Source organism: Melanotaenia boesemani, chromosome 3 (genome assembly GCF_017639745.1).
Source record: "Melanotaenia boesemani isolate fMelBoe1 chromosome 3, fMelBoe1.pri, whole genome shotgun sequence".
NCBI lineage: Eukaryota > Metazoa > Chordata > Actinopteri > Atheriniformes > Melanotaeniidae > Melanotaenia > Melanotaenia boesemani.
In genome coordinates this window covers 39,516,354-39,532,637 of record NC_055684.1, presented here as the reverse complement: position 1 = coordinate 39,532,637, position 16,284 = coordinate 39,516,354, and the positions used below count along the sequence as shown (strand labels likewise).

The 16,284-nt window shown below is 43.3% G+C and overlaps 1 protein-coding gene and 2 long non-coding RNA genes across 3 annotated transcripts; 2 read left to right on the top strand and 1 right to left on the bottom strand.

Annotated features, from left to right (window-relative positions):
- The first annotated feature begins 2,540 nt into the window (after positions 1 to 2,540).
- Positions 2,541 to 9,594, top strand: LOC121636273 (ADP-ribosylation factor-like protein 8B). The gene is made up of 7 exons (XM_041979655.1): positions 2,541 to 2,832; positions 4,479 to 4,559; positions 4,662 to 4,735; positions 4,881 to 4,974; positions 5,333 to 5,400; positions 5,538 to 5,608; positions 8,031 to 9,594. Exons 1-7 carry the CDS (start codon positions 2,710 to 2,712, stop codon positions 8,078 to 8,080), a joined length of 561 nt encoding a protein of 186 aa, XP_041835589.1. The 5' UTR covers positions 2,541 to 2,709; the 3' UTR covers positions 8,081 to 9,594.
- On the bottom strand, positions 6,557 to 6,928 carry LOC121636275. The gene is made up of 3 exons (XR_006009702.1): positions 6,839 to 6,928; positions 6,779 to 6,807; positions 6,557 to 6,628 (listed from the first exon to the last, which is right to left on the bottom strand). It is a non-coding gene; the product is annotated as an uncharacterized LOC121636275 (long non-coding RNA).
- Positions 9,595 to 12,047: 2,453 nt separating the features above from the next.
- On the top strand, positions 12,048 to 15,979 carry LOC121636276. The gene is made up of 3 exons (XR_006009703.1): positions 12,048 to 12,210; positions 13,587 to 13,588; positions 15,413 to 15,979. It is a non-coding gene; the product is annotated as an uncharacterized LOC121636276 (long non-coding RNA).
- The last annotated feature ends 305 nt before the right edge of the window (positions 15,980 to 16,284 follow it).

The following is a 16,284-nucleotide window of genomic DNA, read 5'->3' as shown; positions in this document are numbered from 1 at the left end:
CTAAAATGGGTTGAAATGTTTCAAGTCTCTTATTTGAAAATGAGATCCTCACAGAAATCCCTTTAAAATTACATAAATATCTTTTTTAACTGGCTGAAGAAAACTGATTATAGCTCCTAGCTGGAAACTGAAAAATGTTTCTGTCTTGAAAAGGAAGAAATCTCTTCAAGAGTCTTAAAGTAAAAGTTATTATCCGTCTGGTCTTCTGTATACTGTTGTGGAATTCTGCTTTTGACTTTTACCTTTGAGCCACATCTGAGTTCTGTAAATTAACCAAAAAAGTGGAGTTGTTACTACCAAGAGATAAATGCGGGGTGGCTGCGCTGGTGAGCTGCTGGCTCTGTGGGGGTTGGGTCAAGGGGGGGTGCTTGGGGCTCACTGGCCTCTGGTCCGCCTGGGGTGTCCCCCACGGGGCATGGTGGGTGGGTTGTGTGTGGCGTGACTGTGGTGGTGAGTGATTGTGGGTGCGGTGCGGGGGAGGATGTGAGTGTGGGGTTATATGGGGTGCAGATTGGAGTAGGTGGCGGGTGGGGGGAGGGGGTCGATGGCACCCTGGTACCCGGGGTGTGTGGCTGGAACATCGGGGTGTGTGCTGGCCTATGCCGGGTGGTTGTCTGGGGGGGCCTGGTCCTCCTATGCATGGTGCGGGCCCTCTGCCTTTGGGGGGTGGGGCGGTTGCCTCTGGGCTCCTGGGGCCCTGGGCCCTTCACTTGGGCTGCCCTGGGTGGCCGGTCCCTGGTGGGGCCGGTGGCTGCTGATCTTGGCCCACTGGGACCTGTGCCCCAAGACCTTGGGGGGCTCTTGCTGGGGCTCTCCTCTGCCGCCCTTCGGGTGGGGCTGGAGTCGTCTTTGTGGTGGGGTGGCTTGGGTTGGTGCTCCAGGGCCTGCTGCTGAGGGCCCGGCCCAGGTCCTGGTCTGCCTCTGGCATCTGTGGAGGCGTGGTCGCATTTGCATGATCTCACTCACCACTCTTCATCACTGATCACTCCTCTTCCTCATGCTCTGCATGCTGACACAGTCACTGAGTTGTCCAGTGGGTTTTAATACTAAGCGATAATTATTATTTTTTATTTTTTTATTTTTCCTGTGAGTTAGTATCTGGTCGCTGTTTTGTCTTTTTGATTTGGTTATTATTTAAAAACTCTTAATGACTAGCAGCCCTGTTTTTTCTGTGTGTTTCTGCTTTTGTAAAAGTTGTAGGAAATTTTCTGGTGTGTTCATGTACAGGTGTAACAGTTTGTTGTCTGGTGATGGGGTGGATTGAAGGGTCGTTTCCTTCTGTCTGTGATCTTTTTGTCTCCTTTCTTCTTTCCCTTTTGCTCTTTTAGCTGTTTTCCATCATTTTCTGTCCCCTCCGGTCAGGTCCAGCAAGATTACATAGATTCTGTGATTCAAAGTAAATAAATAAATAAATCACATTATCAAGAGGAGCCTTACCCATAGGCCTCCCATTGGCAGAGCAAATTTGTTCAGCACAATACAGCAACCAGATTATCATTTTGCTGCTATGATGCTCGACAGGACAAGTTAAAAAAAAAAATCAAATCAAACACCATAACAGAGTAAGAGGTTACGACAGGTGCCCCTATAACATTTAATACCATCATCCCAGCTGCTCTGGGATGATGGTATTAAATGCTGAACTGAAGTTGATGAATAGGAGGTTTTTTTCCTTCCAGGCGTGAAAAATATATTTAAATTGTCGTATTTACAGCACTGATAGGAGATGATGATCTGATTTGGCTAATTCTATGTGAGTACATGTCATCAGTAAACAATATATTCAAGACAAGATTCTGTATTAAAGGTTTCTTCTTTCAGACAAAGCTGGGGTAGAGGATGTTTGTTGCTCTTACCTAGACATGTTTCCACTGGCAACTCCAGTCTTCCTCAGAAGCATCATCTGACAGCTGTGGGGTCACACCAGGTTGGTCACGCCCCCACCTAGGAATAACAGCAAGTATTTTTTACACATCTATCTATCTATCTATCTATCTATCTATCTATCTATCTATCTATCTATCTATCTATCTATCTATCTATCTATCTATCTATCTATCTATCTATCTATCTATCTATCTATAATGTATAACTAGACTAATCTTTTTAAACCATGACCCAGTACATGTCTCTGTAAAACTGTCCCTTTATAGGACTTACAAGATGGGATGACCTTTGACCTATAATCTTTAAAATATTTAAAATATTAAATTCTTGATTGATTTCAACCGATTTTAAAACAAAAACCTCCTCAGTCTCAGCCTAGAACCTGTTATCCTTTTTGGCAGGTTATAAATTGTGTCTATACCATTCTAAAGGTTTACCAAGGAGTTTGAGACAGGAAAGAATATCATCTTACGAATATGAGGCTCCTGAGTGAAATAATTTAATTTATAGTTTTTATTAACAAAAAAAGCTGATATGCGTTAGAGATTAAAGGAAGAGAGGTAAATAATAGTATCAGTGGCATAATGTTTTGCTGATAGAACTGAGCACATATGGAACTAACTCCACACATGGACTCCACACGATGGTTACAAACGACCATAAAAACTAAAGAAGAAGAATCAGGAGCAGGAGGAGCAGAAGAAGAAAACAGTCGCTGATCACATGACATGACAAAGCAGCTAGCTGCTTCCTGTTTAGACTGCTAGCCACTTCCCATCCAGACGGCCACTGAGCGAGACTGCGATTACTGTGTCATCCAAGATGCTGGCCCTCATAAACAGACTGTTAGACTGGTTCAGGTCGCTGTTTTGGAAAGAAGAGATGGAACTCACGTTGGTGGGACTTCAGTACTCCGGAAAAACCACATTTGTAAATGTGATTGCTGTAAGTAGCTAAATATTAGCAAAGACGCATAGTCAGTGTGGGCCGAGGCTAGTCACTGGAGAGGCTGTGGGCGAAGGTTTCTGTTAATGTTAAAAACTTGGTTTAACTGCCATGAAATATCTTGGCTGTCACGGTAAAGGATAAGAAAGGTATCTGCACACCTGGGATGTTTTGGTGTGAGTAAAAATAGCAGATGTTACAGCAGCAGAAACGCAAACAGCTGTTGTTTGGCTAGCTGGAATGACGAAGTTCTTGGTATGACTGCGCTTACTTACGAAAGCGGTCATGTGAATGGACTTGCCAGAGCGTTGTAATAGCTTCCGGAATTACAGCACGAACGGTATGTGTACAATAAGGGCCTTTAATCACATTTTAAAGCAGTTTGTTTCGTCTACGTCATGCAGCTAGGAGCGTGCACCGGCGCGCGGAAGACATTTAGTGCAGTCATGGCCAAAGGCTGCCATCCTTAACTGGCTTGTTGTGTGCTACGGTGAGCTAGGTGTTGCCAGGCTCGTTTTCTGCACCTGTTTTTGTTTTCCACCACCATGGGAGCTCCTCTGGTTGGTGTTGAGATTCATAGCGCTGTCACAGCTGTAGTTGGTTTACCTGTTAGTCTAGTTAGTGATACCTGGCCGAGCTGGTTTGGTTATGCTCTACCCGAAGGAAGTGGTCAGGCAGCCCTACTTTCAAAGACAAGATTTTTCCCTACAGCTTTATGGCAGTTTTGTCTGATTTGTTGTTAAGAACAAAGCTGCTTTTTCCTTTGGTTCTGTTTTGGACTGGACTCAGACAACCAAGCCTTAAAAAGACTATATACCACATGGGACTTTATAAACAGGTTATTAAGTATTATAAGTGGTATGCAGAATCTATTACTGGTTTAACATTCATTATCCTCTGTTGGCACTCACGTGGTTCTAAAACTTTGTAAAAACATTAAATGTCTTTTGAGTGCCTAAAAACAAAAGCACATATAAATATAGACAATAAAGCACACACATCAACAATGTAGGAAACCAGATTAACGCTGAAGTTAGCTGAAAATCAAGCAAACACATCCAAAACTTATCGGCTCGATGACTGATGACAGTCCTAAATGTAAAACGAAGATATCTTAGACATTCTGAGTTGTCTTATCTCTGTGTGAGCTGATTAACTGAAGATGAGGCCAAAGAAAGGCTCCACAACAAGCAGAAGGCTGAAGATGTCTGCATAAAGACATCGCTGGGGAAAGTACTGTGTTTGCCCTGCAGAAGTCTGTGTGTCCAAGACTTCTATTAGTCATTGGCCTCTAAGGATTGTCAGCAAACATATTGATTTTTCTCTGATTTTAAACTTACGGCACACGCTCGGCACTTTAACAAGCCTTCTGTTATTGTACTAAATATTGACTGTATGTCCACATTTAGAGTGCTTGGGACCTGGACTGCTTAATGACACATTAATAAGATCATCTCATCATGATTCATGGAGTCAAAGGGCAAATGTTCAAATTCAGCATGGAAAAAATGACTGTAGTAACCAAATCTTTTCCTAGTTTATTCATGTATGTCCAAAATGCCTCTCATGTGGCTTCTGGATCAGAAAGATCCAGACTGGTGCTTTCACTGATGTGCTGCCTTTTGTGATGTGTTTGTCTTGTGTAGTCAGGACAGTTCAGTGAAGACATGATCCCCACAGTCGGTTTCAACATGCGGAAGGTCACTAAAGGCAACGTGACGATAAAGGTAAGGCAGGAACACCCAGCTCAGACTATCCTGCAGTGACGCGGTGACTCTTACAACATGTCCGTTGCACCTCTGATTTGGCTTTTTGCCTTCGGTCCTCAGATATGGGACATAGGTGGACAACCCCGCTTCAGAAGCATGTGGGAGCGCTACTGTCGAGGAGTGAATGCTATTGTGTAAGTGTCGACGATTCACTGCTCCTACAGCTGGATGCTGAAAAAGTGTCGCAGAAGCTGCTCATTAATATTTGAAAGTGATTTTCTTATTCAAAAATCCCCTTAAATAGAATCTTTTTCTTTTTTCCTTTCTGTTTCTGTGTAGTTACATGGTGGATGCAGCAGATCGAGAAAAAATTGAAGCTTCCAGAAACGAGCTGCACAACCTTTTAGACAAACCACAACTACAAGGAATTCCTGTAAGAGTTCATCTGTGATGGTGACTTGTTGGAGCGTTTGACTCCAGCCACAAGCAGTGATTGAATTTAAAAACATGACTCACCGCTGCCCATCAGTTGCTGTGACTCAGTTTTAACCACGTTTAGATGTGGTCATTTAAACCCGAACAAAGCCTTTATCTTAGTTTTTTAAATGATTAGCCGGGATAATTGAGTTGGTGTCTGACGTGTAGCCTTCTTCCTGCTGCGACGTGACACCACACAGTTTATTTAGTCTTTAAACTTGAAGCATTCTGGATGAGGTCCAGCTGTGTGAACTCTGCTGCTTTTCTGTGCCAGATATTGATCAACACCCCCATTCTCTTCTCTCATTTTACAGGTTCTAGTACTCGGCAACAAACGAGACTTACCCAACGCACTCGATGAGAAGCAGCTTATTGAAAAGATGTGAGGAATAATTCCTGTGTATTAAATCTCATTCCACCCGGAGGAACAGACAGGGGCAGCACACTAGCTCATCAGTGACTGATGTAATGGCTGTGTCCACAGATGAGCTTTAGTTTTTGTGTCATTTCTGTTTGCAGGAACCTTTCAGCCATTCAGGACCGAGAGATCTGCTGCTACTCTGTCTCCTGCAAAGAGAAAGACAACATAGGTAAATATCAGACAAACGTTTGTTGGGTAAAAACGAGGATGGATCCTGCAAATGAAAAGACTTCAAACATGAGCAGAGTACAAAACGCTGGAATTGAGAAGATTCAGACTTTAATCAAGTGAAATGATCTGTCCATGCAGTACAAAACTGACACCCGCTAAGATTTCCTGAAAGAAGAATAAAAATCTAGACTTTAGATGAGTGAGAAACATCTTAAAACAGGTTGTGAAAAACTTTCTAAACCAGCCTGTTGATGCTTCTTTTCAGGCTTGTTTCTTCACTTTGAGAGAAAAGATCTTAAAACAAGATGGTTCTTCCTAATATGTAAAAGTATTTTTTGAGGGAAGTGGCTTCGACCACTAAAGGCCCATTTCTGCTCCTTACGTATGTAAATAGTGACGTCCATTTCAAGCGTCGCCGTCCTCGTACCTTCATGCCGTGGTTAAGTCAGGTCCTCCACTAGTGGGCAGTGCTGAGTTCAGCGTTCATGTCCCTGAAGTTGTTTCCAGCCGCCCAACATTAGCTCGCACTATTTCTACAGTTGTCCTCGTCTTCTTTCTTCTTCTGCTGTTTTGTTCCCTTCCTGATCCTCTTCTCCGGACTGTAAATAGAAACAGAATATAAGTAAGTTTTCCATTTTCTCCCAGCGACAGCAGGTCACTCCGTCTCTGGAAATCTAAAAACAATTCAGCATCAAAACTTTTCACCAATAAAGTCCAGCTGAGCATGTTTCCCATCATGCACCAGATTATAGCCACTCAACCTTCTTATTACACATTTCAAAATATAAAAGCTTATTAAATAACAGGACAAAACTTTTTTCAATCTTGATTTATAGTTTTAGAGCGTTAGTGTAAGACTGTATGGATGGTCAATGAAAACAGCTGCATCAGGTCAAAATAAGGAAGAATTTCAACATTAATCTTATTTTTTATTACCATTAATGAGGAAATATCCCTCCAAAGTTAGTTCCATACAACAGAGCTGAGTTTGTCCATCGTATCTGTTTATTTCCACCAGCTTGTTAATGTACATCGTTCTAGAAAGATGCCTAATCTTCGCTTGTTTTCCCACACGGTGGTCCCTGGACTCGGCACATTCAGGGGTTCAGATAGAGGGTTGCTCCAGTCTGGGTGGAGAATCCGCCTCTAAAGCCCCGTTTCCACCTACGGGTGCAGGTCAGGCTGAAGATATGGTCTCTAAACTGTAATCTCGCTGCAGTCCCACAACCAACCGTAACCTTACCTGAGAGGCGGGGCTACATGAGAGCATGATGCCAGTGCAGCGCCTTCCTTAAAGTAGAACTAAATGCATAACCTTAAAGATGTAAACTACAACTAGAAATTCCCTTGGTAGAGAAAACAGCCGACACTTTATAAGGCAAGGGAAGTTTATCTGTACGTCACATTTCATGTAGAAGACAAAGTGCGGGGTGCAGGAAGCAATAACAAGTGCTTTAAAAACAAACCGTAAAACCAATAAAAGAAATCAAATAGAACCGTAACTTCCACTAGTGATGAGCAGTAAAGACCAAACCACTCGAGGAGAATGTGCATCACTCCCAGCAGAGGATGAGGAGGCGGCATCGTCAGTGTAGACGGAGAGGCTGTAATATCTAAATCACATGTTACGATGTCAAAGTACATGTCTGCACATTTTCAGAAAGACATCAATCACAGGAGCTGCAGTTTCATTAGCTCACCTCTCCTGGTCTGGCAGTGCCTCAGTCATCACTTTCCTGATGTGTGTATTTGAGGCATAAACATTACAAACTGCTAATGTTTGCTTAATCTGAAGCATGGGCATCTGTTTTCACAAAACACTCGATTACAGAATAAGTTCACATTACCCGCACGGATGTGGAGTCAGACGGGATTACTGCAGAGCTCTGCAGCTGTCTGAGTCACCACATAACTTCAGGTGATCAAGCATCCAGCCGCCTGCACCTGAGGGATATGGAAAGATTTCTAAATAGTTTATGCTTCTGTTGTCTTGCTATGGGAATATTTTTGGCTTAACCAGCACCTGGTTGTAATGGTAGTAATCCAACTTGTAGTAGTAGTAGTAGTAGTAGTGTATTATGACCACCACAAGGTGGCGTCAATTTACCAAGATGTTTACCAACTGATGTAGAAACAGAAGAACCATTCAGATTTATTTTTTCAGCAGTGATGCAAAGCCGGACCAGCATAGCGCTCCATAAACAGGCCACGGTGCTGTTGTGTAGACCACAGCCAGAGCGCCCGGCTGCTGGGGGACTAAGGTTAGCAAGAGGCATCATGGTGTTAGCCGGGTGGGGGTGGGGGTGTTGGAAGCATGGGTGAATAATTCTGCGGCCATCCTTAGAGCACGCACATGTTGAATATTTGAACCCGTAGGAGCGACAGAAAGGACTTTAACGTGTTCCACATCCCTCCTCCAGACATCACACTGCAGTGGCTCATCCAGCATTCAAAGTCACGGAGAAGCTGAAGGACCGCCCTCACCCCCCTCCCCCGGTCACAGCTCTGGCCTCAGCCCCGCTACGGTCATGGGTCCCTTCCACTGGCTCTCTCTGCTCACTACCATCACTACCTGCACCACCCGCACCACCCAGTACGCCACCATCGCCGTGTAACCCCGTGCAACACTACTGGGCCAGAGGGTGGACTGTCCATACTCGCCTTGCCTTATCACTAGCCATTATGGACATGCTCTGCATCTGTGTACATCATGAAGGTTTCCTTTTTCTTCTCATGGTTTCCAGGAATCTTACTGGTATTACAGCTTACTGTTCCCTGAATCCAGTTGGTCGGTGCTCCTCTATCCCGCCATCAAACATCTGCTGTGTTGCCCATCAGCATTCGGTGTTCGTGTGACATTGTGTGGTTGTACTGTAGAACGGTTGTTTGTCAAATGCCGATGGTTGCTTTTGCTAATGCCTTTTAAGTCCTGATAATCTCTTAGCAACGTAGCCTGCATTTTATCTGCCGGCACATGAAAGTTTCTCAGTTATCCAGTGACTTGAACCCAAGTTTACATATGAAACTGAAAAATGAAAAATGAGATGTTTTTCTTTCTTTTGGAGCAGTTGTGTCAGAGGCAAAAATCTTAAGAAAATTTTAAGTGCCTTCGGCTACAATCAGACAGGTTATTGCCCAATGCAGCGTCTAACTCAGACGCAGCGTAGATCCCTTGATTACACTTAACACCGCTCGTCGACAATCTCATTTTATGTTTGTAATCACATAAACACATTATGATGTCTGAGAAAAGTCCAGGAAGAATGAGGAATGAAATGATGAGAAATGTGAGAAAACGTTTGGTTGCCCGCTCATTTGAATGCTGTTTCACTTGTAGCCTTCAACTGTTCTGTAGCTTTGCAGCGTGCTTGCGGCTCTCAGGTTGTTAAAGGTTTTCTTTTTAAAGAAGAGCCTGAACGCTGTTCGCCCGGGCGTTGGATAACAGAAGGCCAGTGTTTGTTCTGGACTTCCAGACATCAGAGGATGAAAAGCATTGGATGCTCGATGTCGCAGCTCCTTCTGTACCCTGATATCTTCTTGTGAAAGCCTTAGCAGTCCAACAACACCTCCATCTCCTCTGAAAATGTCTTCTGATAGGTTCAGCCACTGATCTGCTCACGTATTTATATTTTTTCTTTTGTGTATCTTTGGTAGAATTGCCCCTACACAGCTTCTGCGTTTCATGGCGGCGTCTACACGTCTGCTGATGATGGTCCTGATTGTGAATGTCTATAGTTGGGACCACAGCAGCAGTGGGGGGCTGTTTATTTGAGCGACTGCGAGTCCTTCTGCAGAAAGCTTTTGTTACCTGTGTAATATTATAGCCTATTTGCAATTTGTATGTGCATGTGCTCGGCTAGTTCACATTCAGTTGCAGACTTTGTAAATAAGACGTTAGCATTTTTATTGGAACAGATGCTCCTGTAGATGTCATGGATTCTCTCCCTGTGATTGCTAATAAATTTGTTTTTATTTTTAAGGGTTTCAAGGCTGTCCAGTGTTTTGTGTGGTAAATTGTCAGTCTGATGTTTCACCACTAGATGGCAGCAGAAGACTTTGTGAAGATGGTGGTAAAGGAGCGCTAAGCTCCCAGGTTTAAATGTAATGCTCTCCTTTAGAGCATCTCCTCCTCCTGCAGAGTTTTTACTGAAAAAAATACAAGAAAGTTTGTGTATGTTGAGCAGGATGTCGCTTAAAAATAACATCACTTTCCCCAACAGTTTACACTTTATCAGCTCCACCTGTTCAGCTGCTTGTTTACACAAATATCTAACCAGCCGAGGTGCTGCAGGTCTTTACCGACTGGTTTTAAAGAACAAAAACAGATTATTTATTTTATTTTTTTATTTAGATTATTGATTTTTTTCTTGCTCAAATCACTAAATCAACTTCACTCCTAATTGAAAATATAAAATTTCATTATTTTTATTATTTTAACTCTTTAAATGCCAGTTTGATCACATGATACCTCATCCATTCTTTACTTTGTCCACATAAAACATGTTAAGATTTTATTTAAAGTTCAAGATTTTTTTCTTTTTACCAACTGATTTTAAAAAAACGTATTCTTTGGAAAGTAACTCATTTTTAATGTTTTTCTGTAATGGTGATATCGTCTTGTTGCATTGGGTTTAAATGGACATTAGAATGATGACATATTTGGTAGTTTTAACCGGGACCGAAGTTGTCTGACACATCTGAGGGAAAAGTTGATGGAAATATTAATCTGTATAATATTTTTATGGCAGTTTTTTTTTATTTTATTTGTCCTCTAATGCCCAGAAAAGGTGGTAAATATAAGCGACCGACACGGTTTAGGAACTGACGTACAGATCCTGTAAGAACATTTTAACACCTCGACGTTTTTTTGCAGAGAAACAGCAATCATGCATCAAAATGTAAAATAATGCGTCACCAGCTAGGGACCAAGGAGAGCTGTTCCAGCAGAAACACCTTAATTAATCTGATTTCTTAAGCGCAGCATTTATTGAGCAGCTGCCGGCTTTTATTGTTTGCCTGGGCGGTAGGTAGCGGGTGTGGACAGATGCTGCCTGATGAATTCCAGAGGTCAGCGGAGAACGGAGCACGCATGCATCCGTGTGGGAACTTTATTGTGGGTCCTTGAATGTGGTTTACAACCACAGCGACTGTGAGGGATTAAATGGTGGTTACAAACCTGCCACAGGCCTTTCTGCAGAGAAGAGGTCATGGAGTCGACCTAAAGGTGTGATGCACTAGTTGTACTCCATTACAGACACACTCATTATGTAATTCAAGGTGTTTAACACCTACCGCCTAAACCAGTCAGTCTGGCCAAAGGATGACAGTTTGTCACATTTACATGAGCTCCTATGAATAAATGAATAATTTCCCACGTGGCTTTCTCCCTACTTAAACTTGGCTTAACACATCCTCTGTGTCTGTTAGCATGTAAGCAGAAGTCTCAGGCCCATTCCCTATTTCCTCCCTCGCTTTGGCCGTGTCATTATAAACTGTTTTATCTCTCCTAAGCAAGCTTGTAATAATATTTAGTTCCCATCCAGCGTCCTGAGTTTGAGCTCATAACGTTTAAACGGTACGTTAGCAGTGCACCCAGAGAGCATCTTTCTGAATCCCTGAGCGGAGAACACGTGGCTCGGAAGGTCTTCTCGTCTGATTTACAGCACCTTTCACTGGCAGCTTAATAAATCTCAAATTCAGCAGAGAATTTCAGGATTTACAGCATGAAAACAAAATCAGTTCAGCTTAAAGGTCCCGTATTATGCAATCTTTCTAAAGGTTTTCTAACATTCGTGTGTCCTCTGTGTATGAGGCCAAAAAATGAGAAAATTCTGTAACTTGCTCCACTTTTTAGGGAATGTGTGCTCAAACAGGCGAGTCTGAGATTTTTCCCTTTGTGACCTCAAAAAGGGAAATAACCACCACCGGTAGTGGATGCTGCCCTTGACCCGCCCTGCCCGGCTAGCTGATCCTGCTCTCTGAAGTCACAGAGTGGGCGCCAGCCGGATCCTCTCCCAGCGAGGGGCATGGCCAGGCGCCAGCGAAAGCCGGATCCTCTCCCAATGAGGGGCGTGGCCAGGCGCCAGCGAAAGCCGGATCCTCTCCCAATGAGGGGCGTGGCCAGGCGCCAGCGAAAGCTGGATCCTCTCCCAACGAGGGGCGTGGCCAGACGCCAGCGAAAGCCGGATCCTCTCCCAGCGAGGGGCGTGGCCAGGCGCCAGCGAAAGCCGGATCCTCTCCCAGCGAGGGGCGTGGCCAGGCGCCGCTCATGAACTTTTAAAGGTTCAGACACAGAAACAGCCTGTTGTCATTAGAGCCACGTCTGGAGCGGCTTAAATTAAGAACCAAGGCTGAATTTGGGGTAAAACACTTTAAAAACAGTGTTGTTGGACCTCTGGCACCCGTATGAAGTTGTTAAAAATGTATAATATGGGACTTTTAAGACATAATTTCACATCTTTTATTAACTTGCAGCCCTCAGTTCTCGGTGCACCAGCAGCAGATGAGTGGTGACTTTTTATTTTGTGTGAATGCTTAGCTTGAACATTGGTTCTGCTGCACATTCAGAAAACGTTGGGACAAGAATGATTTTACCCCTTAGTAATGAATGAATGAAAAATACTTTATTAATCCCAAAGGGAAATTCAATATTGTAGTAGTAGTAATTTTTTAGTAAAACAATCACATTAATTAATTAAGGGCTTTGTTCTTCAGCCTGATAGCTGCTGGAAGGAAGGATCTTCTGTATCTCTCTGTCTTGCATCGGACTTGAACAAGCCTCCCACTGAACACACTCTGTTGTTTCGTCACGGCGTTGTGTAGAGGGTGTGAAGGATCTTCCATTATCTTCTTCAGCTTGTACAGAATTCTTTTTTTGATGATCAACTCCAGCGGCTCCAGAGTTACTCCAAGCACAGAACCGGCTTTCTTGATCAGTTTGTTAATTCTTTTCAAGTCTCTGGTTCTGATGCCGCTGCCCCAGCAGATTGCTGCAAAGCTGATTGCACTTTCAACAACAGACCTGTAGAACATTTGCAACATTTTGGTGCAGACGTTAAAAGATCTCAGCTTCCTTAAGAAGTAGAGTCTGCTCTGACCTTTCTTGTAAATGTACTCAGTGTTGCTTTTCCACTCAAGTCTGTTGTCCAGCTGAACTCCAAGGTACTTGTATTCCTCCACCACCTCCACCTCCTCTCCCATGATGGAAACACTTCTATGTGTGTTCTTGTTCCTCCTGAAGTCAACAATCATCTCCTTTGTTTTCTTGGTATTCAAGATGAGATGATTGTCACCGCACCATTTCACAAACTGACCGACCAGTTCTCTGTACTCTGCTTCTTGTCCATCACTGATACACCCAACAACTGCTGAGTCATCAGAGTATTTCTGCAGATGACAGAACTCAGAGTTGTACTGGAAGTCTGAGGTGTACAGCGTGAATAGAAATGGTGAAAGTACAGTCCCTTGTGGTGTTCCAGTGCAGCTGACCACCATCTCAGACACACAACCTTTCAGTCTCACAAACTGTGGTCTGTTTGTGAGGTAGTCGTAAATCCAGGTGGTTGTGGAGGGATCCACCTGGAATTTCTGCAGCTTCTCCACAGCAGAGCAGGCTGAATCGTATTAAAAGCACTTGAGAAATCAAAGAACATGACCCTCAAAGTGCTGCCTGACTGGTCCAGATGAGAGTGGGCTCTCTGAAGCAGGTATATGATGGCATCTTCAACCCCAAGCCCATTACGGTATGCAAACTGTAGTGGGTCCTGAAAGGTGTTCACCTGCTTGCTGAGGTGAGCCAGTAAGAGTCTCTCCAGGACTTTCATGACGTGAGATGTCAGGGCGACTGGTCTGTAGTCTTTTGGTTCAGCTGGTTGTGGTTTTTTAGGCACTGGAACAAGGCAGGATGTTTTCCACAGCACCGGGATTCTTCTCTGGCTCAGGCTGGTGTTGAACAGGTGCTGGAGAATCGGACATAGCTGTTTTGAGCAGGTCTTGAGAACTCTGGGACTGACACCATCTGGACCTGCAGCCTTGTTCTGGTTCAGTTTCACCAGTTGTTGCATGACTTGGTTACAGGAGACAGACAGAGTGGAGGTGGAGGCAGAGGAGGTTTCAGGAAGTCCTGATGTGGAGGGAGATGAGGTTGTGTCCAGGTCCTTGACTGAGCTGCAGGGTGACAGAGTGGAGGTGTGACAGGAAAGCTGTGGGCTCATGGAGGGTGTGTGGCTAGTTGGGGTTGAAGCAGGAGGTGAGCTAAACCTATTGAAGAACATGTTCAGTTCATTCGCTCTGTCCAGACCTCCATCAGTCTGATCCTCCTTTATCCCGAAGCCAGTGATCTTCTTCATTCCTGACCACACATCCCTCACATTGTTTTTCTGAAGCTTACTTTCCAACTTCTTCCTGTAGTCCTCCTTGCACTTCTTCATTTGTGTTTTAAAATGTTTTTGTGTGGACTTCAATAACTCCCTGTCTCCATCCCTAAAAGCTTTCTTTTTGATGTTCAGCAGCTTTTTCAGGTCACTGGTGATCCAGGGTTTGTTATTGGGGAAGCACCTCACTGTTCTTGTTGGAACGGTGCTGTCCACACAGAAGTTAATATAATCTGTCACACACTCAGTCAAGGCATTGATGTCATCTCCATGAGGTTCACATAGGACGTTCCAGTCTGTAGCCTCGAAGCATCCTCTCAGAGCATCTTCAGCTTCATTAGACCAGGTTCTAATAGCCTTTCTAATGACTGGTTGTTGCTGAACGATGGGCTTGTAGGAGGAGGAGAGAAGAACTAGGTTATGGTCTGATCTTCCTAAAGGTGGCAGGGCAAAGGAGCTGTATGCATTTTTAATATTTGCATAAAATAAGTCCAACGTTTTGTTTTCTCTGGTGGAGCAGCTGACAAACTGTTGGAAAGTTGGTAGAGTTGCAGAGAGGGAGATGTTGTTAAAATCTCCAGAGATCGCCACAAATGCGTTTGGATGTTGTGTTTGAAGCCTGGCCACTACAGAGTTAATGACATCACAGGCTGCGTCTGGAGCGGTACCAGGTAATATATATACCGCTACCAGAATAACGCATGTGAACTCTCTGGGTAAATAATACGGGCGGAGACTCACAGCTAGCAGTTCAATGTCTCTTTTGCAGATCTTCTCTTTAACAGTGACATGTTCAGGATGACACCAGCGCTGGTTTACCAGCACCGCAATTCCACCTCCCTTCAGCTTCCCGCTGAGTTGTTTATTGCGGTCTGCTCGGACCGTCCTGAAGCCGTGTACAGACGCATTACAGTCTGGGATGTGTTCATGCAGCCATGTCTCGGTGAAGCACATAATACTGCACTCTCTGTATTCTTTAAGAGACCTGGTTAGCACCTGAAGTTCATCAATTTTGTTAGCTAGCGATCTCACGTTTCCCATAACAACCGTTGGAAGAAACGGTTTGAATCGCCACCGTTTTTCTCTCTGCCTCGCTCCTGCCCTGCATCCTCTTCTCTTTCTTTTCAACTCCGTTGGGATTTGAAGTGTTGTTTCACTGATAATCTTGAGTTTGGAGAGTTTTATCAGTTGATCCCGATGGTAAACAAGTCTCGTTGCCATAGAGACTCACAATAACAAGTCTTGCAAAAAAGAAAAAATATTCAGAAAAATCTCCCGTATAGCACAGCCTCTGACCAGCGCGAAAAAATCTACCCGAACAGACACAGATTGACAGCTGATGTCTTAAAAAAGACGGCTATATTGCAAAAAATCACAAGTTAAAAACAGAGCTACTACAATTGCTGCTGCCACCTAGCGGCGCATTCTAGAATGTTGCTTTTACTTCTCGCATCATGCGATGAAGCATGTTGTGTTCTTCCTGCAGATATATTCCATGCAGTGATTATCAGGACTTCATATGGGTCAGACCAGTATCTGCACCCTCTTATCTGCAGGCATGCCTTTGTAATGTGTGCAAGTCATGGTCATGGATAAAGAAATCGTCTCGAAGGCAGCATATGTAATAAAATTTCAATTATAACCTCATTGAATCACAGCGTCCGACTTTTAGACTGACAGCTGTCTGCATGGTCCTTTTCATCTAGCCCAGAACCCGAATGGTCTAACAACACTCTTCCACTGTGAGGTCCATCCCAGAAAAGTTGACGTCACCTCTGGACAAGGTTGACATTAGGTTTATTTTTTGCACAGTAAAGTTGAACCCTCATAGGCGGCGATAATTCAGGTCATCTGAGGAAAACAAAAGTCCCAAAAATTGTTATGAAAAATGTCAAAATAATATTATTTCCACTTTTTTATTGTCAGATATTTCAATCAACTATAGTCCCAACAAAAAAACAAATATCTAATTATTCAGATAAATTTTAACCCTTTAAACATCAAATTTCTAACAAAAGTCAAATTTTTAATGATACAACAAACAAATAAATGGTTTATTTGATTAAATATTTTTCCATATAATAGATTTTGAATGTTTTTTATGGTTAAATCAATCCTAAAACTAAAAATTAGTAACTAAACTGATTTTCTTGCATTCTTAATTCCAATTTCTTTCAGCAGGGTCAGATTAATGATTTAGTTCCTTTTCAGGTCATAGGGGACAAAAAAGTCCCATTAAAACCACATTATTAGTCTCTTGATGATAAAACAATAAAATCATGCATTTCCCAACATCAGTTTT